The 26,044-nt window shown below is 41.9% G+C and overlaps 1 protein-coding gene across 17 annotated transcripts in view; it reads left to right on the top strand.

Annotated features, from left to right (window-relative positions):
- The window catches only part of LOC120372175, a 398,338-nt gene that overhangs the window by 236,890 nt on the left and 135,404 nt on the right, over nucleotides 1-26,044 (top strand). The window contains exon 6 of one of the 17 annotated variants that reach the window (XM_039489036.1): nucleotides 23,204-23,678. The exons of the other annotated variants lie outside the window; for them this stretch is intronic. Within the exon in view, the coding sequence (XP_039344970.1) occupies nucleotides 23,204-23,225 (22 nt within the window). The 3' untranslated portion in view covers nucleotides 23,226-23,678. Of the gene's footprint in view, nucleotides 1-23,203; nucleotides 23,679-26,044 lie in introns of those variants that run through there. 17 annotated transcript variants of the gene reach the window in all.

Below are 26,044 nucleotides of genomic sequence, written 5' to 3'. Positions count from 1 at the left end.
AGTGACTGAATTTGAGCGCTCTCTCTCTCTCTCTCTCTCTCTCTCTGTAATAGCTGTATGACAGGAAAGCCTTATAACGAAGAAGTATTCTGTACTCCCATTCTGTTTACATCCTTTGATTTGTGTACTTGTTTATTTTAGGCTTAGAAATGACTCCATGGAAAATTGATTAATCATGATTAATTTTCATGAGATGAAAAAAATGCATGCAAGAACAACAAGATGACTTTGGGTCAATTTCTGCACTGACTTAACTGGGTTGCAGAACATCATACAATCCGGCTTATAATTTACACTAGTTGATGATAAATTTTGCTCCAGTAACATGGCATGAACCCACTGAGATCAGTGTGTTTGATCCTCCTTACCATTCAAAATCTGGGGTAACTGAGGTTAGAACTTCTCCCTCTGTCTTTCCAGTTTTTATTTTGCTACACAGTTTAATGCCTTTTTGCTTGAAGCCTTAATCTGCGTGCCAGATGGGAATGAAAGCCAATGTGCTGAAATACCATAAGAAAGGATGTGTTCCATGGCATTTCCTGCCCAACCAGAAACAGGAAGTGGGCAGTATCAGATATCTCACAAAAGACAGTTCCAACACTGTTTCAGTGCAGGGAAGATTTAAATTCAGGAGGAAGACGGTGTTGTGGTTAAGACCTTGCACTCAGGCAATTTAATATAATTCCCAAAACCACCACAGATTTTCTGTTACCTTGGGCAAGTCACTTAATTTTGTGTCTCAGTTCCTCTTGTAAAATGAGAACTACATTTTTTTCCTTCCACTTTTTATCCATTTAAATGTTCTTACTGTGTATTTGTACAGTATGTAGAACAGTTATTGTATATTATTTGTATTGCACCAACTGGCCCGGTCATGGACAAAGACCACATAGGGCTAGGCATTGTAGAAACACAACAAGATGATGATCCCTGCCACAGAGAGTTTACAATCTAAGAACGACCAATGGTGTCCCGATCTCAGTTGATGCCTCTAAGTGCTACCATCAAACAAACAGTAAAACAACAAGTTTTGCATAAGTAGCTGCGCTATGAGTGCTCATCTGAACCAAATGCCTGAGATTTGTCAACCAGTAACATTAAGGCTATTTTTGTGTTACTTTAAATGGAGACAGGGTCTAATCCTACACACCTGGCCAATGGGCATGGAGCATCCAAAACTTAATTCCAGTGAAACTTTTAGGTGTGCAATTAAAGCTCATGAGTGTGCTAAGATTACAAGGGGTCTGAAGCAACTAAATCAGTGGATAATGGCAAAGCATCCATTTGAAGTCAATAATTTTTCCAGGGATGGATGGAGGGCAGACTATATTTTTATTCACTCTCTATTTTCTTGTACTACACTAGTAACTCAATTATTTTATTCCCCATATGGGGCCTTTCCTATGGGAGATAAATCTCCCTGGAGTTTTGTAAACACTTAAGACTAAATATTTCTGTCACCAGGGTAAATATAACCACTTTCATGGGAAGTAGTTAAAAATGAGAGTTGAATTTAGGCCTCCGATCTCTGAACCTAGTTCCTAGGAACTTCAGTGAGTGCAGCACAAATGCATCCGCAGCTAGAATTTGATTTGTAGTGTTCATTTTTGTTTTACAAGTAACTGTCTTTTTGTTGTTGTTTGTTTGTTGTTTTTTTTTTTAAACTTCATGTCCAAGTCCTGGACAACTGTTGCTTCAAACTCAAGCCCAAATCAACAACGTCATGGTGTCTCTGATGGAGAAATATTGTTTGTGCATTTTGTCACTGCTCTTGAAAGCTTTAACTTCTCTGTATTTTCCTTTTTTTTTCTCTTTCCAGTCTGTCTTTGTTCTTCTTTGCAGGAGATACAGTTGCATTTAAGTGTAATTTAACTCGAACCCCCTCTTCTCCTTCACCATAATTTGTTCCTGCAATTTAGATAACTATTGTTCACATTTCTGAGTAATGCATTCAAATTTTTCCCCCTGGTTTTCTACCTTTGATTTCTTCCCCCCTCCCTTGCCAAACTTCTTTGTTAAATGTCCTTTAACTATTCTAAAAGAAGTTGGTTGTCATTCTTGTTATGCTGAATAATAATATGACAGGTACAGATAACATACACTAGAGGTACAGTAGAATTCAACTAATTTACCATATTGCAGTTAAAATAAATGCATCCCAATCCATAGATCAACCTAGTTACAAAAAGCCCATAGAGATATTTGCTGTGAAATGATCCTTTACTGATGTGCTTTTTTTAAAAAAAAACATGAAGGTTTGTAATAAGATATTAGTATGGTCAGATCAGAATTTATGCAGTCATACTAGCTCTGGTGACCAGCATAAAGATAATGAAGTGGAAGAGTTACACTAACAAACACCAGTTCACACCTATAAACAACTGACTAGTCTCTCAGACAACACCAGACTTCTTACTTGACCAGATTGGGTGTGCCATTTATCCAGTGTTTGGGGTAAATGAAATGGACTGCACTTTTTTTGTTTTGTTTTGTTCCTGGCAAGAGTCCCAGCCTAGTGTTTGTGATGTTCACCGTGAAGTCTATTAGAAGAGCTCTCCTATGCCTTCTAAACAGTGGCACTTTTTTGCTTGAAACACTTTGGCTGAGGCACTCTGATAAGAGCAAAGGTTGTTCATTATTTTGGTTCTAGTAATGCCAATGATACTATAATTAGTCTGTTATAGTAAGAGTATGTAATTTTGTGCAAGATTATAAAACCAGTGAAATTTGTCTTTTTAAAGGACTTTGCAAAATGCGTATCACCAGTGTCATTGTGTGACTTGCACTTAGGCTAACAAGCATGTCTTAACACTTATGGCACTATGAATTCACATAATATTATCAAGGAGGAGACCCAAGCTTTCTCAGACGTTTTTCTGTCCTTCACATTGATTATGAAGTTCTTGGGTTTGGCTCTGCCACTGAATTCTGATCCCTGCTACATATGTCAGAAACATGGCAAAAATGTTGGCTTCTGTCATTAAAGTTTATATGAAGCAAAATCTTTAATCTCTTCCCCTCTATTAACGGTAGCAGTGAACCTACTTCTTCCTTAATAATTTTAACTAATCATACCGAGGCAGCCTAAGGGGATTGTTCAGAAAAATAAATGACGTTGCTCATCCAGCAATTTTTCCCACATCTAAAAATAACAATTGTCCACAATACTGTAAACCAAATACTTGCTCCAGTCACAGATGCAGGACTAAATCCTGTTCCCAGTTTCACCACTGTAAATCCAGATTAAGTTAATCTTCAGTGCAGTTAGTCTGTTTTTACCCCAGTGTTGCTTAAGCCCTTTTTGTGCATTGTAGTACCAACAGGTGACATGATTAATATATGTTCTCTTGAGTGCCTGTTCCAAGTACATTATCTCAGTCTGTTTGAAGAATATATGGTCTGATTAGAAACTTTTTATTACGGCAAAGTTACAATAAAACGTTAAACTAAATCTTACGTTACTTATCACTTGTTCAGGATCAGGTGAATATTCAAAAAACCTGGCTAAAGATTCTGGTTGGTTCTGCTAAAAAGGGTGACCAAATTTCCAAATACCTAGCCCCTTTTTGGCACTTCTCTTGTCTATGTACTTTATGTGAAAGCTTTTCCATTACAAGGAAAGTCCATATTTTACTATACAGTACCACAATTCCACAGGAGTCACCGCATTTTTCCAATAATGTGCAATAAAAGTCTAGCTGATAACTATAAAGAAATTAATTTGTCATTCTGTTCAAAATGCAGATCCTTTACTGAAGCATTAAGTAAGCATGTCAGAGGATCTCTTGAAAGCTGGCATTTTGTGATGAGATGGATCTCTAATTTCTTCCCCAGACCATCTAATTCCTGAATACAACCACCACATGTGAAGTACGTTCTCCACAACCCCTCTAACAGAGCACCACTCTAGTAGCAAATATATGCTGGATTTTAAAAGGAGTCAAATGCCATCTATACAGTAACTGTTATAAAAATTTTCTTCGTGCTGCACAAATGGAAAATGTAGTGCCCCTCTTCCCATATAGAGACCCAATCAACCAGATTAATTTTTGTCCAAATTCCTCTCCATTCTTTTCATCTGGGTTGTTTTATCAACCTCTTTTGCACTCAGTTGTATATATCTTAGAAATTAAATCATTTATTGCAGCTTACTCCTGGGTCAACTTCTCAAATGAAGTTAAAGGTCTAGACAGAGCTGCCTTGTATCCAAAGTTCACATATAAAATGTTTGTTTATTCTGTAAATCCTAAAAAGATGGGATCTTTTTATATTACATATCTCTTGGTATGATTTCAAACCAGGACCCAAGAACAGCTGTCTGAATTCAGTAATCTCAGTTGTTTCTCACAACAGTAGTCACTTGGAATTTATTTATTCCTAGGAATAAATGCCTTATTAATGAAAGTACCTAAGGGAGATGGCATTGGTGACAGGAACTTTAAAAAAAATTTGTCCAAAGCTGCTGAAGTGACCTAGATGAATGGGTGCCTTACTTTTTTTTAACCCATCAATTACTAAGAATAGCTATATTTGTGCTACAGTCTTATTCAAGTTTTACCCCAGTGTTTGGAAGATCTGTGAACCCAAGTGATCACATCTTTTAATTGTGCTGCATAATAAAACAAATTAGGCAGAACTAATCCATCCCACTTTGTAGGTTTATATAGAATGTTAGAACTCACTCTTTTTTCTTTTGTTTCATATGAATTTTAATAGCACATCCTACCATGGTTGGGGATATCAACAGGGATACACTGAAACAAAAATAATAACTTTGGGAGGACATTCAGCTTTACTATGGGTAAGTCTACACTACAAAATTAGGTCGATTTTATAGAAGTCAATTTTTAGAAATTGATTTTATACAGTTGACTGCTTATGTCCACACTAAGTGCATTCAGTCAGCGGAGTGCGTCCTCACTACCATGGCTAGCATCGACTTACGGAGCGGTGCACTGTGGGTAGCTATCCCACAGTTCCCGCAGTCTTCGCCACCCATTGGAATTCTGGGTTAAGCTCCCAGTGCCTGATGAGGCAAAAACATTGTCGCGAGTGGTTTTAGGTACATGTACCCAGAACCACCTATAACAATGTTTTTGTCCCATCAGGCACTGGGAGCTCAACCCAGAATTACAATTGGCGGCAGAGACTGCAGGAACTGTGGGATAGCTTTGAGCAGGGGGTTGGACTGGATGACCTCCAGAGGTCCCTTCCAACCCTGATATTCTATGCTTCTATGATAGCTACCACAGTGCAAAGCTCCGAAAGTCAATGCTAGCCTCGGTACTGTGGACACACACCGCTGACTTAATGCACTTAGTGGGGACACACATAATTGACTGTATCAAATTGATTTCTAAAAAATTGACTTCTATTAAATCGACCTAATTTCGTAGTGTAGACATACCCTTATTTTATTCCACACTGTAGGGAATTGGCTTTAAGATTTTTTTCTGTTTCTTTGCATACTTATTCCTAAATATTGTAAAGATTCCTTTACCTATTTAAATGTATGTCTGATAATTTTGTTTTGACCCTTTTGGGAATATTAATTCCTGAAATTTCAGATTTATCATAACTTGTTCTGAAGCCTGATGCCAATGTCTGGTGCATAATTTCTAATGAGTCTTCTGGATCCTTCAGATACACAAAGCTATTGTGTGTTCTGATTCAGAAGGCATTTTGATGCCTTTAACCAGGTGACAGTTTCTTACATATATTGCAAATGGCTCCATTGGCAAACAAACAGTCTCATATACCCCCAAACAAATTTAAAAGGAGTGGATTGATGACTATTAACTAAAGCAGATACTTGAGCATGAGTATATCAAGCCATTATGCCCATCTAAAATTGATTTCCCAAATCAAACTTCACCAAAATCTGTCAGAGGTATTCCCAGTGCTTAATTTGTAATGAAAGAGATGCCAGGGCTCAAACAATTAGGTGCCAGGGCTTAAGCAATATTTTTACTTTCATAACTGATGCAGCAAGCCCAGAGATGCCAGGGCTATGAACTGCCAAGCCTACAAGTCTTGGGGCTCAGGCAAGTCCTGGCACAAATTGAGCACTGGGGTTTCCCATTCCAGCCAGTCAAAGGCTTTTTCAGTATTCAAAGAAAGCAGCCTGCAGGAAGAATTCAGAGTTTATCAGATTGGTGAGGGTGAACATATTGGGCAAGACAGATATTCAATCTGTTTGCTAGCACACTGGCATTCATTTTTGCATCCACGTTGATTAAATAGGTCTATATGATTCACAATTGGTAAGATCTTTTCCTTCTTTAGGAACAAACACAGTTATTGCCTCTTTCCCTGAATCTGGAATCTCATTTCTCTACAATGTATCATTAAATAATTCCATTCAATAGGGACCAAAACTTGTTTTAGAACTCTGTAAAACTCCCCGAAAAACCCATTGGGTCCTGGAGCTTTATTGAATTTTAAATTCTTAATTACAACTTGAACTTCCTCTGCAGCAATTTCTCTATCAAGAACTCCTGCGTCATCCTCTGACAGCTCGGATACTTTCACACTTCTAAATATCCATAACTTTAGGATTTGGATGTTCTGTAAATATTTCAGAGATCTGTTTGATACTAGTAACAAAATCTTACTTTTTATTTATCAGAGAGACGGCTGATTTATCCTGTTTCTTTTTTAACTTTCTGTCTAAAAGCCTTAGTTTTGTTTTTGTCTTTATAACATTTTTGTTTGTTTTAATACATCTAGGTATTTGTTTGCTCAGCCTTACTTTTGCTTTCTAAGGGTTGAGGTTACTAGATCTGGGAAAATTTGTATGGACTGACTGAGAATCAACAGTGGTTCAGCTCTCTCTCGCTCTCTCATTACTCTCAGTATTTTATCCTTATCTTGATATCTTATTCCTACCTTGTCTAGTGTAGACAGACAATCCAATCACTTGGAATTGGGGCCTTGGGAAAAGGACCTGTGATCCCTCTCAAACTTTATTGCCAAGATTTAATGTCATGGTAAATATCACACAATATGTCCAGCAGATTTCTCTTCTCAGTCTCCTGCAGAATATCTATAATACTTATGTTAATTCTACATTCTCTATTTATCCTGCAGTATAAATTGTACTTTTTTTCCCATCTATTTTGGATTTTTTTATCTAGATTAGTAATGCTAATTGCTCATTTAATCCTGTTTCCACATCTGATCTTTTCCCATCAATCTTCTACATCAAAAGATATTTAAAAAAATTGAATTGAAACTCTGGAACTCTTCCATATCTCCATATTCATATTCATATTTGTGATTTCTAACACCAGCTCCTTCGGGTCAGCCTTAGTGATTGGTGGTTCTCCACTCATAATTTGTTTACAGGACGGGGGAGTTACACGGCCATGAGAGTCTTTGTTTTCAGGAGGGAGGGAGTGCCACAGATTTTTGTATCGAGGATCTTTTCCTTTATTTCTCAGACATATAAATCTTTCTCTTCTTTCCTCTTTGCTCATTGTGCCATTCTCAAAATTGGCAGCTGCCACATTTCCTCTCCTAGTCACAATAGTTACAATTGCATTTTTTTACCCTGTTGCACTGACCCACCCTGCTGTGTTACGTCATTATGGGATAATGAGGATCCAGTTCAACATCTGAGCTTGCAGATTCATTTTTAATGTTCTGATGGCACTGGATTCTGTTGCTGGATTTTCTCCCCCAGTGGCTACTCTCTGGGACTGGGATAAGCCATCTCTCCAGTCTTCTTATTTTCTTTTCAAAACTGGCTCCAAAGTAGCCATTCACATTTACAGCACAAACCTATGGATTCAGGTTGGCTTGTTTTTTGGATCTTGTTACATTTCTTTTATTCCCCCTTTATTACAGAGATCTGGATTAAGCCACCATTTTAGCTGTTGGGTTAGTCACACTCCATATGGCCTGACTCTGTTTATACTTGCATAGCTCCAGTATCTTCCATGGAGTTACTGCTGATTCTTACTGGGGTGTGAAACCAGAATCGAGTCCTAAGTCCAAAATATTCAAACATGGGTACCTAAAACAGGTAGCCTGATTCTTGGTAGTGCTGAGAACCCACAACTCCTGTTAAATGCAGTAGTGCAAGGCTGCTCTGCAGCTTTCAAAATCACATCCTATATTAAAGTGCATAGGCATCCAAATTTGAATAATGTGCCTTAAAAGACTAGTCAGAAAGGGTGAAGCATTGTACTTCCAGAAGCTTCTTTCCTCCAATTTTCACATTAAAATGGATTATGTAGGTTCTAGAAATAACCTCCAATATGCAGCCTTCTGAGCTAAGCATGACCAATGAAAACAAACTACAGGCATGTCAAATCAAGGAGTGCCTACAAATTTGTTAGGCTTTAATTAAGAAATGTTGGCAGTGTGATTTATCTAACATATTTCATCCTACTGCTTAAGCTCTGGGGCACATACTGTACTATAGATCTGGGACTAAAAAACAAACTACCAAAAGCTAGGAAATAGCTGACCTGATTTTACTGCAAAAATTCAAAAATCTCTGTGGCTGACATTGATGTTACACATGATGGAAAGCAGAGCAGAATATCAGCTTCCTTTACATTCCAAATTATAATAGCTAATCCCATTGTGGAATAACCTGGAGAGAGAACATTATACTGTGGCAGCGTCTATATGTGAAAATTTCTTCTAAAGTACTATGTTTGTATCCCTTATCACCTAGTTGTTTTTCCATACACATGGAGCAAACAGATGCTTTCAGTTTGAACAAGCTTTGCCTTTTGTTAAGAACAAAGCAAGAGTAAAGTAGTCTCCATGCAACCATAGTTTCTCCTCTGACAGGCCACGGATGGCACTTGTCTCAGAGTAGGGAGGATGGATCTCTCTCCTTTTAAAGAAGCAATGCACATGAAACAAGTCAGCACAACAAAATGTATGAACAAAGGTTACCTGAGTATGATTCCTGTATCTCCTTACTCGCTGTGTTGGCATGTCCTGCAGCTCACGGATTTGGCCCAAATTAAAGATGGGTGGCTTTGTTTGTGCACAGTAGTGGTTGTTTATGATAAGCTATTTCTTATTTATGCTGAACTCTTCCTTTTGCTCTGAGGATGATTCAGAATTTCCCTTATGTTAGAATTAAATATTTATCTGCACTGGAAACCCCTCCACGCACACATGTATTCTAAATGAGGAAGTAGCACATATACATAGCAACACTGATTTCTGTAACATGCCTCATTAACGCTTTCATTTGCCAGAGTGTCGTGTGATCTCATGTCAGTGTCTAGTTCTAGAAACTAGAAGAAAAAGTTTTCCTTCCATCTCTGATACTGACATTCTGATGCCATAGCTAAGTCCTTTAACTTGTGTACCTCAGTCGTCTTATCTAGATAAGAAAGGTACCTCACAGGGGTGTTCAGGATTACTTAATGTCTGAAAGCACTCTGAAGAAGAGATGTACTCTATAAGCCGATTTCTATAATTCATTCTCAGCTCTAAAAATGAGACAATGTAGAGATTCAAGACTGTCATGTGAACAAAGCCTGCAACACTGATCTCATTTGATTGCAAATCTTTGGTCAGAGCAATATTATTTACGTTCACAGGCCTCGCTGTAAGTGTGACACAGACAAATTTAGCTCTGAATCTAGAGTCTTTGTTTTCCTCCTGGTTTTGTGGTGATAGAGATTTTCACCTATTGCTGAAGTGGAGTATTTATAGCTTTCAGACTGATGTGACCAATGTTAGCTTTGACAGCTCTCCCACCTTCTGAATGTAACAGCATAATAAGTAAGCTCCTTTCCAGTTTGCAAACTGCGCTTGGAGTAGAAAAGGTACTCTATAGGGTTTTTTTGTTTTTGTTTTTAAATCGGTACAGTGAAATGCACGTAGTGCTATTTAACAGAGTGTAGTCTTGCACTCCAGTGACAGATGTATTGCTCACTGAGAAAATAATGAGTAATTTTCCTTGTCTTCTCTTTTCATTGTAATTTGTCTATAAATATAACTGCAGATTCTATGTCTGGTGGTGGTTGACTCTGTTGGCTGGAAACCATTTTTAAACCCAAATATCTCGATACCAAGTCCCTTTATTGTACGCCAAAAGTGAGTTGACGGGAGTCTACTACTTCCCCTCCAAGTAATGGGACAGTCCATACAAATCAAAGTATCTGTAAAGGTATCTTAACTTTTGGGAGGATGGAGTGGTTCAAGTAATAGATAATGGGCAGGAAAACTTTTACATCTGGCTTAAAGCAAGGCTATGGACAAGTTCTCTTGGCAGCTGGTGAGAAAAAAGCCAGAGACCTAATCATCATCCCAAGTGACTAACAGGTTAAGCTTTATGGCAATTCTTCTTCATTTAAAAACAGAGTAAGGTAAAGAGAGAAGTGGTTACACATTCAGTTTTGGCGCTCGTTCTAGGTGCCATTTCCAAAGTATAAACAGAAGAAGGAAACACTTCAAGAGGGAGAACAGGGGGTTAAAGAAGCACCAAACAGAAATAGCTCAGGGCCCGATCTCACCCCATAATTCCCAGCAGAGAGTGGCTCTTGATGTATATCTTCTCTTCCCATGCAGAGGCACAGAAGGCACAGTCCATTCTCCATTGCCCCATACCTGGTAGAGAACCTTCCATTTAGTTGGGATCCAGAGGTGGGAAGGGTGCCGACTAAGGGATGGGCTGAGAGGAGAAAATGCAAATGGCCCTGGATCTTAGAGAGACAGGAAGGCAAATACCATCCTCCTGATGGAGCAATCAGCAAACTTAGTGGCTGAAATGGATAACTTTGAATATTCGTAGCAAATGTTTAGCACATGCCCACTCCTCAAACTTGCATGTTGCTGTCGTCAATAGGCCACACCTTGACACATTCAATGTACGACAGGCATTTTAACTGCACATTTTAAAGTGTCCATTGAAAGGTTATTCTCCTGTCTTGGAGATGTGGGAAATGCTATTTGACATGCTAAAGAGAGGTAGGATGGTCTTGTGTGTGTATGTATGTAAGACACTAGACCGGGACTCAGGAGATCTAGTGACAATTTCTGGCTCTGCTACAGACTTCCTTTGTGACCTTAGGAAATTTGCTTAATGTGGGATTTTCAAAAGGTGGCCAGCTCCCATTAAAATTTGATGGGGATTTGCATGCCTACTTCTATTAGGCTCCTTTTCAAAATCTCATCCGTGGTTTCTCTGCCTCCTTTCTACACAGGTAAAATGGGAAAATATTTCCTTTGTCTGTCCTGTCTATTTAGACTGTAAGATCTTCAGGCCAAGGATGCTCTCTTACTAGTTACGTATACAGTGCCTAACACAATGGTGCTCAATCTCAGTTGGGGCTTCAAAGGTACTATAATACTTTTTTCTTTTTCCCCCATACATATGCTTTTGTCGTGCAAATGTTAGTTATTAATCAAAGGCTGTTGATATCTGATTTCTGTTTGGTCCATTTGTAAAGAGAATGGTGGCATTCTAATTCCTAGTGAAGAGTTGTCTACATCACTGAAGCATGGAGCTGCAACTGGAACTAATTGTTACCCTTCTTGATTGGCTCACCAGAAAGGCCAATAATTGAATGGGTGATATCCTTTAGGTCAGGCTTGCAACATAGTGGTGGGAATGGAAGAAATATGCATAGCTCATAGGGTGACCAAAGTCCCAATTTTATAGGGACAGTCCCGATATTTGGGGCTTTGTCTTATATAGATGACTGTTACACCCCACCCCAATATCGATTTTTCACACTTGCTGTCTGGTCACCCTAATAGCTCATGCTCTAATCATTCTGTGGATAAAATAGAGGGATTCATACTTGTTCATCTGGTACCTTTGCCTAGCTCCAAATTTACTCCCTTTTTTTTAAAATTCAAGTTTAACAGTCCTGAGTTTTATTAATAGGCTGCACCCTGATCTCAATGGAAAAAAATGCTATTTGATGGTGCAGAATCAAGTAAAATAACTGTTTTTCTTAAGTCTTGTACTATTTTTAGGACTTATGAAGGTCTCTGGGTAATATGTTATAAGTGACAGGTGATGTACCTTTTATCAGCTTCCTGCATTCCTTTCCTGCCTCCAAGTATTCATAGTAACAGCTTTTGAAGTGAGATAAAGTAAAGGGAAAAAACAGTCACAACAAGCTTGATGTTTCTGTCTTCTGGTTCCTTGATATTTGGCTTTTGAATTCCTCATGAAATAAACAGAAAATGTCTTGTCTAGGCAACATTTTTGCTATTAATCATTCATTAGAAACTCTTCAGTGAATTTCACTCAGAATTTTAAGTGTGTGTTATACACCAGACTATAAAAATGTGTTCCCAGAGGTAGAAAAGTAAGCAAAAAAAACAAACAAAAAAACAAATAAAGATTAGATTATGACTTGATTTTCCTAGTTATGTTTTCTCTGATATTAAGACCTGTCATACAGACTTTATTCCATATGTATATAGTATCGTATGAAATACTGTAAAATGCATACATAAACAAGAACCTGGCCAATAGTAATGACTGAGAGGACAGATATTTATAAAGGACTATGTATTATTATCTATATAGTTTGCTGTGATTTACATACTCACAACTGTTGCCTTAAGCATATTGTTTCTATGGTTATGATTCTGTAATGTAGCTAAGGATGCTGTAGGAGTACAAGCCATGAAATTGCATATACACCATTTAACAAAATCTTAAGCTTTGGAATAGGAGGGGGGGGTTATCTTTGGGGAAGCGTGTACGTTGTCATGTTCAACAGCATCCTCTTCAGAAGGTAACGACTTGCGTTCTTTCGCACTACAGAAAGCACCGCACTACAGCAGGATTATTTCCCCTAGATTATCCCAAGCCACCTTTTATGTCAGAGACACAGTCTGTCATTTTTCTTACCAGTGTAATTCCCTGTTTGTTACAAACCCTGCTCCTTTCCAAGGGACATGTATTGAAATTTGTTAGCCTCTTTCTAGACATCAAGGTGATTCAATATGGAACTGGAGTAAAGCTTTTCTTAGGAGAATTTTGAACAATAGGAACATATTTGGGGAGTAAGGTCCAATAGAGAGCCACTCTGGGCAGTCTGTACATTGTTAACACAGAGCAAAATTTAGCAATGAGCAGGCAGGAGGCAGCTGGGCAATGAGCAGATGAACAGTATCACAAAGGCAAGGTGTATATAGGGAACAGGTGGCCAGGAAAGTAGGAAAATTTAATGCCAGTTGGTCAGCATATGTGCAGGGCATCTGTTCCATTACTTATGACATTTTACTGTATATGGCATTTTGGCATAGTGCAGGACTATGTATTGAAGGATTATTATATACTACAGTTAGCACTAGATTGGAACTGAGTATGTGTTGGATATGTAGCAATGAAGGTGGAGGGTAGGCATCTTTTGTGTCTCTGTGTTAATGCCAGTGACCGGATCACCCCCAGGCTATACTGCTTTCTGTTTGACTCAGTATAATGCACGTAACTAGGGGTCGTGACCCTCTCCTCTCTCCAAATCAACTGAGTTTGAACTATTTTTAAAAATAGGATAATTCTGGTTAAGATAGGGAGTCATCTCCCACTTCCTTGAGATACTCCCAGGAGCCTATATCTCCACTTCATGGCCCCTTCCCTTATCAGATCCCTTTCCCTTCATTCTCACTTAGGCCTTCAGCTGTCTGACTGATCCTTTGAATCTGGGACTCACCTTAGTAGGAGGCATTTTGAAGACCCACTTTGCATCCCAGAACGTCAGATGTTACTGTGGGCTATATCACCCAGGAACTGAAAACTAACACATCAATGACCTGTGCAGAGGTAGCAGTTCCCCAATGGCCAGCTTAAAAGATAGGAGGTGTTACAAGAAGCTAAGGAAGCTCCCAAGCCAGGGAAGACATGAGGTAATTGTCCAAGGCCATGAAAGGTGGCAGGCAGGTAGAAACCAGCAGGAGTAGGGAAAAGAGGGTGGCTGGCCCCTGTACATGAAGCAGCTCCAGCACTGCTGTGCCAGATCAGGTGCTCCCAGCTGGCCCAATTAAAGGGACAGGGACTGCACCTGGGGCTAAAAAGGGCCAGAGGAGACCCAGTGAGTCAGACCTGGCTGAGAGGGGGCTGGGAAGCTGTGGGGAACATGACTGCCAGAATGTTCTGAGAGCCTAAAATGTAAAGGATGAGTTGAGAAACTGGTTTATTTCTGTAGGTCTGGACAACAAAGCTTTTAAAACAGACTGTGGACATGGCAATGAGTCCTTAGCAAGCTCGAAGAAGCCCTGTCTTGTAACATGTGGTGGAGAATGCAGGTGCTGCAACGGTCCTTGATACAAGGGGGAGAGGAGAATCATTGGTGCCAAGAAAAAGAGGGAATTGAAGCTTCAGATATTGACTGAGCCCAGATAGTTTAGGTGATTTGGGGGATAGGAGTGGGGGGATTGGCCTGTTAGTAATGGCTACTCAGTGGCAAGAGGCCTACTTCTAGCAACAATCAGAATTGGTTGGTCTTAGGGACTGGGGGCATGGGGGCTAGGGATGCGGTTGGTGATGCAGAGGGAAAGCTCAGGCCAGCTGATCCTTGGCCTAGTGACAATGGTGCTACAGGATGACTCAGAGGCCTCCCTTCATACCTTCAAGAGAGTAGCAAGTGCAGCAGGCTCGGAGGCGTTGACTCGGGCAGCCCTCATAGCACTGTTCCTGCTGGGTGAGGCACAGGCAGCCTTACCAAGTGGTAAGTAATGAGCAGATGGGCTTCTGTCCTGTGGTGAAGGCTGCCCACGTTAGACTGGAAGTGTGTGGGTACTTGTTTTGGGTTGAACCACTTCCACAGAGGGCAATACCATGAGCAGTGACTCAAAGACTACAGGACCTCACAGCCTGGTGGCTATGCCTCCAGACCAGTGCAATAGAGAATCATAGACTAAGTCAACCTCACAGTTATTAAAGGCCCTTCCCTTGGCAGCCCAGAGCTGGACAAGGCAATTTCAGCCTGTCTTACTGGGGGAGGCAGTTGAACAGGCAAAAGCCTCCTTCAAGGTCAAAAGAGATGAGCAGCCTGAACAGCATGGCAAAGTCAGAGTGGCCCAACAGTGGGGTTGTTGCAGAGAAGCTCTCAGTGAGTGAGGATCCCAAATAGCCCAAAATAGGGCCCTGGGCAGTCCCCTAGTCCAGCAGAAGAACTTCAGGCGGGGGTAGGGGCAGGTGGGTCTAGTGGTGTGCTTTAAATGCAGCAAGCCTGGGCATATTAGATGAGAGTGCCCAATAATGGAATGTGATTACCCTAAGCTATCACAGCACAGACCAGATAGTCCAAATGACACTGGGGCTCGGCCATAGGTGGTAGCAGTCAGACTGGGAGGAACGGTGGTAGAAGGGCTTGTGGACTCAGGTTGAGGGCATATCCTTGTCCAAGAAGATGGTGTGATGGTAAAAGAAGATGGACAAGCATCTGTCTGTGCATGTCTTGTCTATATGGTGAGGCACATGTCTATCCCACAATTGAACTGGGGGTCCAAGGCTAGAGAGTTTGGCTATGTATCTGCCAGGGCCTGTGATCTTGGGGAGAGATTGGCTGAGTTTCCCAGCCCTGATGCCATTGAGAGTGGTAGTGAAGACTCATAGCTGATAGGGAAAGGAGTGGAGGGAGCTTGAGTAGCGATGGCAGAGTGTGGCCAAGAGAAAGTCCTTGACTATCTTCAGAGATTATAAGATCAGCTACAAAGGTGTTGAAAAGACTTAGAGGATGTAAACACCTGTCAGAATATCATCAATCAGTTTATGGGACTGGAACAAGAATTAGCATGTGTTAGGGTAGAGGCAGAGAGTGGGAATGTCTTTGGGTAGAGAAGGGGGCTAGGAAACAGAATCTGGTGGCAGGGACAGATGAGGGTACAGTGAGGACCCAGATAGTACCTCCTCTCAGCCCCAGCATGCTGTGATAAAGGCTGATAAACAGTGGACCTTGGCAAGAGGAGGGACAGAGGGCATTTGTTCTCTGGGTTCCATTATGAGGACTGGGGAACTGCCAGAACAACCTCAAGAGAGAACACAAGCTACAGATGATTAAGCAAGAAAAAAAAGCAGCTGGCTGTGGAACATCAGGCCATTTAAGAAGAGAGAGGTTACCTGATCCTCATGGTCAGTGAACCTGAGGGAGAATTAGAGTCTCTTCCTTCAGAAACCTTGAAACCCTGGAGAAGACGATAAAATTCTTTTTCGAGTGCTTGTTCATGTTGATTCCAATCAGGTGTGTGCATGTGCATGTTGACTGGAAGATTTTTCCCTTAGCAGCATCCATCAGCTCGGCCTGGGCACCACCTGGAGTCGTGCCCTCATGGCACCTAATATATTGCCCTGCCAACCCGCCACCCTTTCAGTTTCTTCTTACCGCCAGTGACGGTGGCTGGAACTTCCCTTGGCTCTTGCTCAGCAAGTTTCTTCTCTATTCCGTTGTATATAGTTAGTTCAAGTTAATAGGTTAGTATAGTATAGTATTTGTTGGGGTTTCCCCCCCCTCCGTCCCCGGTGCCGTGGCATGCCATGGTCCCCAGGTTTCAAGAACTGTGTGGCCTGCGCCAAGCACATGCCAAAAAGTGACCCGCACTCATCGTGTTTACAGTGCCTGGGGGAGGCCCATCAGAAAGATTGTTGTAAGATCTGTGCTCGAGAACACTTAAAGAAAGGGAACAGTGGCTCAAGGTGATCCTCCTGGAGGCCGCCCTACGCCCCCACTCCGACCCAGGCTCGAGAGACCTGATCCCTATGGCATCATCCTTGATGCGGAGCATCCCGGCGCTGTCAGCGAGTTTGGTGCCGAGGAAGGAGTCCTCCAGGGATGCTCAGCACCACCACAACGCCTCACGGGGCCCCTCTGACATTAGGCACCACTCCCATTTGCCGGTGCCTCAAAAGAAGAAAAAGCCGGACAACCGTTCTCCTCCGGCTAAGCCACGAGATGTGCAACCCCAGGCAGGCCACTCCTCGGCATCTCCTTCTGGGGCCATATCGACTCCTGCCCAGGTGCAGCAGTCGAGTCCAGCCCCACCTCGATCACCAGTGCCTACGCAGCAGCTGCAACTCCCGTCCATGTCAGATGCATACCAGGCTCCTCGAGACCTCCTCCACCTGATGGCACCATTCTCGCCTGCCAGGAAGGAACCCTCAGTGCCAACGGAGCTGCGTCCTCCAGTGCACTCTAAAGGGAAGCTGGCTATGATGTCAGGGCACTCCCCTTTGCCTTGTCCATCAGTACCTACCCACTCTGACAGAGAGCCTACCTGCTCCCTGAGCTCCCGACATTCGAAGCATCAAGGATTGTCTCCTCTGTGGCCTTCAGTGTCTGAGACTTCGGAGTCTGAGTCCGACTCCTATTGCTCAGGTAGGAGTAGAAGTCATAGCGAGAGGTTGGGTAGAGAGAGAAGGGAGCATCAGGCGTGGCCTCTGCATGGCAGAATCCACCTCAGTGGCCCTTCTAGACCCCCTGGGCTTATCACCAGGGCCAGGGAGGAACCCAGGTCTCATGCTCATCTTCAGTAGCCTCTGCCACCTTTGTACTGCCTTCCACTGTGCATCTGCCCCGGCGCCTATGGTCCCGACACCTTTGCCTCCGGCTCCATCGTCGACTCTGGCACTGTGCTCGGTTCCGACTTCAGCACCAGCCTTCATGACATCGATGCACCCATCTCCCACACCTGCACTGTTGTCAGAGTCGACCTTGATGCACGCATCTACGGCCCTGGCACCAATGTGGGCACCGGGGCCCTCAACCCCAGTGGCTCCTGTGAGCGTGCTGATGCAGCTCCTTCTGGTGAGACTGATGCCGACACCGATGCCTATTATGACGTCTATGGCCCCCACACCGTCATCAGCACCACTTCCTCCAACATTGACCCGGGAGTCATGTGACCCCTCTGGGGCAGACGGTAGGGAGCTTCCACTACCTGCACATGCTTCCTCTTCCTCCTCCTCATCGCTGGATGAAGCATTAGCAGGGACGGCCATAGCTCCAGCGTTAGAGGACAACAGAGTCCTACAGCAGTTGTTCCGCAGGGCTTCCCAGGGTCTGGGCATCAAGGTAGAGGAGGCGGATCCCATGGTGGACATTCTAGCACCCTCAGGACCTTCATGGGTAGCACTGCCCCTCATAAAGACGGTTGTGGACACCACTAAGACCCTATGACAGATCCCTGCCACCCACTGCCAAATGTAATGAGTGGTGGTATTTTGTGCCTTCCAGAGGCTTTGAGCATCTTTACTCCCACCCACCTCCGGACTTGCTGGTGGTCGATACGGCTAACCAGCAGGAGAGACAGGGTTTCCAAGGTCCTTCCCCAAAGAATAGGGATGCTAAATGACTAGACCTTGTGGGTAGGAAGGTCTACTTGACTGATGGTTTTCAGCTCTGTATTGCTAACCAACAGGCTGTTGTGAGCAGGTACTCTTATAACACCTGTGCAGCAATGGCGAAGTTCACAGAGCTCGTCCCTTTGGATTCTCAGTCGGAGTTCACTGCCTTGGTGGAAGAAGGGAGATTAGGCTCCTGGGCTTCATTGCTAAAAGGCTAATATCATTCTGAGATGTATTTAGAGCAATGCTGTAAGTAAGACGTGGGAAGTAGTTGTCCTGATCTATTCGACACTGGTGAGACCTCAGTTGGAGTACTTGTGCTTAGTTGTAGATGCCAGACTTTAATAAAAACATGGACAAACTAGAGTCCAGAGGACACCACCAAAAATTATAAAAGGTCTAGAAAACATAACCATGAAGAAAGGTTGAAAGAAACTGGTAATGTTTAGTCTTGAGAAAAAAAGACTGAGTGGAGATCTGATAAGTCTTCAAATATGTTAAGGGTTGTTATAAAGAAGACCAGTTGTACTCCATGTTCACTGAAGGTAGGACAAAAAGTAATGAGCTTAATCTGTAGCAAGGGAGATTTAGGTTAGATATTAGGAAAAACGTTTAAACTATTAGGATATTTAACAACTGGATTAGGCTCTTAAGGGAGATTGTGGAATCCCAGTCATTGGTAGTTTTTTAAGGACAGTTTAGACAAACACCTGTCAGGGATAGTCTGTTTACTTGGTTCTGCTGCAGAACAAAGGGCTGAATTTTATGACTTCTCAAGGTCCCCTCTAGCTGTACATTTCTATGATTCTGTAATGGATTCATATTTTTAGTTTATTAAAGTACAATATAAGACCATTGATACAAGGTTCCTTTTCCATGGTAGTTAATTTGTCAACTTTTCATTTGCAAGCCATGGAAAATTTATAAGATGACATTTTATATCTAAATTAAATTGGCTTTATTAGTTTTTTATTCTACTTGGTACAGTAGAAGTTAAGGAATGCAGAGGACGTGTAATAATATAGGAGCTAACGCTCTATCAAATTATGGCAATCTCTGATTTCCTGCAGTGAGAGAGACTCTCTAATTTAGTGTGACAAAATACTGCATTTCCCAATAAGTCTTACTGAACTGAAATATCAAAGAGAATTGTTGAGATGAGTAACTCATAAATTGAGGACCATTTATCTGTTATTAACTCATCTGGAATTCCAGGTGAACAAACCTTGACTTACAATCTTTTCTTACGTTGATAGTGTAGTGTGCGGCAACTCATTTTCTTTTTAAAATTGAGCAGAAGAGCAACAATAAGAAGTCATCTTTCCCTTTTTATAAACAGATCTGTCCAGAGCCTGGAGCCAGGGCAATCAGGACTCCCATGTGGTTCCCAGCATTCTTTTATATTCAGTTTTGTGTATTTATTTCAGATTTCACACTTAGATCTTCATGGCTGGCTGGATCAGGGTTTCTTGGTATCTGGATTTTTCTTAGCATTTCTGAACTCATACAATGTGTGTGTTTTATGGTATAATGTCCTTAGCACTGATTCATTTAGGATATGTCAGTTCACACATCCATCATCAAGCCCTTACTAGGCAAAATCAAATGAGCTAGCAGAAAAGTCTGCAAATAATGAAGAACTTGATTTTTAAAATCAGTCTGCTAATATAAGACTATTAGACTATAATGAAATACTTCACAATTAATATGAAATTCAAAGAAACTATGAACAGAAAGAAAACAAACTTAGCACCAACATCAAACAAGTTTCTTTGAGCCAAGGACAATTAATGCTGAAGTAGTTACAAAACAACCATCCGCCAGGAAACTAGAACAGAAGAAATATTACATGAGGAATCCCTGTTGTAAGTGGGAGAAACTTAACCTTTTAAATAATTTGTCAAATTACCAGATGCTTCCTAACAGCTATGCTACCTGCAGCACAGTCATCTGAGTGAGAGCCCCTTCTGAGGGTAAGCCCTACTAAAAGAACTGAATACATGGAAACAAAGTCAAGGAGGCCATTGGCTCTCTGTGTCTTGGACATCTAGAATGCTCACAAGAGTGTTTATGTTCTGGCCGAAGTAACACATGCTGACCCAAACAGTTCATTTCTGAATTCACTTAACATCTATTTTACCATTAACTAGACACACTTCAGTTGTTTAACTGCTTGCTAACATTTTCGTTTGGGAAGTGCCGTTTTTAATTAGCCTTGTCAATACCCACTGATCTTTTCAACATTGAGTCCATTTCCTATAATAATGTTGATTTGACTGAGTTATTATACCACCAATAATTCATTCTCTTATTAGTCCCATCAGATAACTGTTCAGAATCACATGTCTTAGCTTTATTACACAGGTCTACAACATCAGTAGGTGGTCTCAGCCGGTAGCAGTTTCTTGTATAGCTTGCCTTTCCTAAGTTACATTCTTGCATGGATCAAAGTATCCTTGACATTTGGGAATAACTTTATCTAGCAGTATTCAGTCTCCCTCATGCTTCCACTGGCACGTATGGTGCATGACCTCCAGTGTGCCTCTGTGTCTGCCTAAAGCAACACGGTGGAGAATTTCACTCTCTCCAATTTCTTTCTTCAATATCACGTAACTCTAGGAAAATTTTCGGAAGTGCTGAACCTACCTTTTCCAGTTTCATGCCAGGTTTTTAGCCAGGATAAAAGGTTCATGAGGCTTCATCTGCTTTGCTTTTACCAATGATTTAGTTTACACGTGGCACCATGTAGTAAGCATGTGACACAGTGCTTACTGATAAGAGCGCTGGTAAGAGCATGATTTTTTATTTTCTGGACCCAGTAACATGAAATAGGTCAGGCTACTGCTACACTTCACTCTTCACTCCCCCTGCCTCTTACTAGGATGGAATGCCTGGTCCAATGGCCTTCTTCTCTGGGAGGTGATTTTCCAGCTATGTCCCATCCCATCTCTACCAAGCATGACTTCATGGAGGCACAAGTCCTCAGCACTTCCTTTCCACTGCACTTACAAGCAGTATTCTTATGCCTCCAGAAAGTGTGTTTTTTTCCTCCTCCTTGTTCCCTCACCCACCCTCTCCAGGTTAAGGTCTTTTCCTCTGATCCCCCAAGAGTAACCAGGGCGCTTTTTTAAAAAAAAAAAAACTCTTTTATGAGAAGCTGAATCAGTGTCTTTGTCAAACTACAAGATTCAAACTGAAGTTTCATGCTTTTGTAACACATGCTGAGTTGTAGAGAGAGCTGCCTCACAAGGGAATATTGAATCAATCAGCATTTTCTTTGCTTCAGTACATAAAATTCAGGAAATGCTTCTTATCCTTTTCACCATGTCTGCCAGTTAATTCAGTATATCATATTTTAATAAAATTGTCCTTTAAAATGTTTGCTGAGTTAATAGGGTGGCTCAACAAGTGAATATTCCAGACTATTATTTGGCCTTTTTGAGTCAGGTCTGCTCTGATTTGTGGATTTTGACATGCCTGATATTTATCTGAGGGAGAAAAAGGATACTGAATTATAGTTCATAATGTACCCAGCACACACAAGCCTTATAAACAGAAACGTCCCTGGCTATGGTAAAGGGTAAGAAAGCTCATTTCCATGGTTTTAAAAACTTTCATTTATGAAAATGATAATGAATCTGTTTGCAGTTGACCTTTTCCACTGTCCTAAACAGAACTCACTCCTCATAGAATGTCACCACACACATAGGCACAGAAAACCTAACCCAGTTGTCAGTAACACAATAGACAAGGTGGTCACGAGCAGAGCCACTGACCTTATGTGTCTAGTACTGCTGTTCTGCAAGTCATTTAAAAGTATATTAGGTGACAAAGAGAGTAGAAGGAGGAAAAAGAGAAGGAGTAGAGGTGGTAAAACTGAAGAAAGTAGATAAGTGGACATGTAGATGTCTGGATAAAGAAGTGATGTAGATATACCTGTGTAGATGAGATTAGGGGATATGTTGTGAAGATTGGTAGAAGCCTCCTAGAGAAAGAGTTCATTCAGCTGGTGTATGTGAATCAGGCAGCTTCTTCCTCCAAGCTGCCTGGTCTCAGCAGGTGGCTCACTGGGAGCACAAGAGAGACAGGCTCTGTTGTGATAACTGGGGCCTTGCAGGCTTACTTTAATCGTAAGCCTCACCAGTAGAAAGTGGGTAAAGGTTCATGAATTGTCACAACGACTTGTTATTTACAATTATTGAAGAAAAGGTGTAAGAAGGAGACAAACTGGATCAATTTAAATAGAGAGGGTCTACTGATACCACCTAAGGACTGTGTTAAGATTATGACTTTTAAACAAGAGGAGTAGGGGATCAAAAATCAATGGACCAAGACTGGTGCTTTGGAAATTAGGCCTACTTAGTGGACAAAATAATGAGAGGATGGACTATTCCACCCATCACCCTTTTTGGGGGCCTATAAAAAGAGGCTTGGGGGAGAACAAGCATTTCTACCCCATTGCAGCCATGGTGAAAGGATTTTTATCATGACACCCAGACTTTGACACACCAGTGGGGATGCTTGACTATCACCACTGCGCCAGCAAGGACCCCATTCTAATACCTGTGAGATCCTGCTTTATTTTCCCCTCCCTCGTGTGTCCCTTTCTGGCAGGGCCAGCTCTAGGGTTTTTGCTGCCCCAAGCGGCGGGAAAAAAAAAAAGGCCACGATTGTGACTGGCGGCAGCTCCACCGCGCCACTTTCTTCTTCAGCGGCAATTTGGTGGCAGGTCCTTCCCTCCAAGAGGGACTGAGGGACCAGCCGCTGAATTGCCACCAAAGAGCCTGACATGCTGCCCCTTCCCCTTGGCTGCCCCAAGCACCTGCTTGTTCAGCTGGTGCCTGGAGCCAGCCCTGCTTTCTGGCCCCCACTATCTTCCTCCTGTCCAATCTCTCTCCCCTTTTCACCTAATCCTGAAATCAGCTACACTGCACAGCAGAGATGAAATGAGACGGCCCAGATCTACTCAGCCTGAGAAGGACTAGTGAAGGAGATGGACTGGACCAAACCAACCAAATGATGTTCCTGACGGGGGAGGCAAGCTGCGGTCCAGACCAACCACTATTGTGGCTGACTTAGCAGCCCAAAGCATCTGCCTGTGACTGACTAGCCACCCTGGATCCTGAGAACATCAACAAAAACCACAGTTCCCTGCTCTTTACTACCCTGTCTCTTTTCTCCTTTGTGTCTCTCTGTCTGTCAAAAGCAGGAAAGTGACTATCATTCTCGACTCATAATTGAGCAATAGAACTAATGCCTTCCTTCCTACCCACCAAGGAGGACTGCTTGACAGAATAATAGACTTTAACCAATATTCCCTCTCTTTAAAAAGAGACGTTGATAGGTTTTGATTAAGTTTAAAATTGAGTGATTATGTATGTAAAACAGTTTCAATGTCTTTTGCCTTGTTTTGATTCTTCTTCTTTTGTCTGTTTCAATCAATAAATTTCTAACCTTTAGCATGAATTTCCTGGTGTGTTTGTGATGGTACTAAGTAGGTTAAGGACTCTGTACTTGGAACTGTGAACCTCATTTAAAACTGCTAACATTGTACAGTGACATGGTCACGTTAACACTTGACTCTATGCGCCGACTTATTCCATTGAAATTAACACATTAATGATGTTCTGAGTTCAGGGGCCCAGTGCTGGCACTGCCCGTAGCAGCCTAGAGCTGCAATTGCAGAGAAAGTTCTGCTCAGCACCAAGCTGGAGAATGCCCAGTGTGGATGGAATCTTCTGCGATTTTAGCATCCAGATAATTTATTAAGTCTCTACTAAGTGTGTTCAAACTGGTTTTTTTTCCAGAGGGGTATAATTTGGGCAATTTTCACAAGGGGGGGCAAAAGGAGGGCAATTTTATAGCTTCTTAGTACTCTCATAAACCAAACCTCTCAGTGTATCATGACTCCAGAAGCAAGTGCTGATGGTAGTTCAGATGCTAAGTACTATCCATGGGATCCTCAATAACCACTCTAAAGGTGGCTGAAGTAGGGGGTTTAGCAAGAAAGGGAAAGGTTGCAAATACCCTTTGCAGTGCAGTGGCTTAAACAACTCAAAGTAAAGCAATAGCCGTTTATATTTGGGCCCCTGTGGAGCAATCCACAACTGGGTCAGGGATCTGCAGGCCTAGTGCCAACAGTGTATTCTCCAGTAGCACCCATAAGTGTCTGAGTGTAACAGGGATGGTGGGCTGGACCCAACTCTGGTCCTGAATCAGACCTGAACAAGAGCATTCTTGAGGATATAGTCCAGAGGGAATGAACCATTTGACTATGGGCTGTGACAGCAATGCATCCTGGGAAGAAGTGTCAGGGAATATCATGAGTTGCCTTCCTTCAGAATGCAGGGGAACCAGGGATAAGAAAGAGATGGGAGTCTCCATCAGGACAGCTAGGAAGCTGTCTGGGAAAGGACTTACCAAGAGTCCTGGGAAGAGGCGAGAAGGACCCAGAGTGGGGGAAAGGGAGTGAAGGAAGAGGCTTTGGAAAAAAGGAGAATAGAAGGACCAGTGGTGGTGGCTTCTTTCAGCTGGAGCTTCCTGAGAGGGTAGGAAGGAACCTCCCTTCACCTGCTGCATCAACAAAGGAAATCAGGGAAGATGCTGTGGGAAAAGAATTGTAAACTTTTTAACTTGGGGAGGGAAAACTACTGTTGGCATCGATCAGCCCTTCATGAACATGGTTGAAAGCTGTAGCTGGAGGAGGGACAGGAATATGTTTTTGCTTTTGGACTTTTGTTCACTCTGGAAGGGGAATAAATGATTTGTTGGGAAGGCTATATCACATCAAATTTCCCAAAGAGGAAAACTGAGGCATGGTCATGCCCTGATGGAAAAGCAAGAACCTGTTACACTAACAATTGAAGCACACATGATAATAGTTTTGGGAACTACAGAATCAGAACTGGAAGGGACCTTGAGAGATCATTTAGTCCAGTCTCCTGCACTCAAGGCAACCCTAGACAATCCCTGACAGGTGTTTGTCCAACCTGCTCTTAAAAATCCCCAATGTGGAGATTCTACCACCTCCCGAGGCAATTTATTCCAGTGCTTAACCACTCTGACAGTTAGGAAGTTTTTCCTGATGTCCAAACTGAACCACTCTTACTACAATTTAAGTCCACTGCTTCTTGTTCTATCCTCAGAGATTAAGAAGAACAATTTTTCTCCCTCCTCTTTGTAACAACCTTTTATGTACTTGAAAACTTTTATCATGTCCCCTCTCAGTCTTTTCTTCTCCAGACTAAACAAATCCAATTTTTTGGCAGGGGACGGATAGCTCAGTGGTTTGAGCATATCTGGAAAACTATATTCCTGGTATGCACATGCTAATTCTAAGCAATCGACCACTTGCATCGCAGTCTCAGGACTAGATAGGATTCATACTGGGATGATTACAAGGGAACTGCAGACAGTCCAGTTGGGATAGCCATTTCAGAAAGGGATGATTTTGTAGTAGATTAACAGCCCTGAATCATGGACAGAGGAAGGCTTGATTCATTGTTCAGTCTGTTTCATTTAATTTTATTCCCACTGGGCTCCATACAAGCATCTGGAACACATGTGTTAAAGATAGATGTCCTTTCTATATAGTCTTCTCTTAAGAGAGATTAAAGCAAAGTTCTCCAGGGGAAAAAAATTAGAATTGGCAAATAATGAGTACCAATGTGGGAAAGAAAGCTTTGTATTCTTAGTAAGTAAAATCAGTCTCAGGACTTGAAGGTCTTGTGTGTCCCTGCAGCACTGTAAAACCTTATAGATTTT

This window comes from Mauremys reevesii, linkage group 9 (assembly GCF_016161935.1).
Source record: "Mauremys reevesii isolate NIE-2019 linkage group 9, ASM1616193v1, whole genome shotgun sequence".
NCBI classification, from domain to species: Eukaryota; Metazoa; Chordata; order Testudines; family Geoemydidae; genus Mauremys; species Mauremys reevesii.
This window is presented reverse-complemented; position numbering and strand designations above follow the sequence as displayed.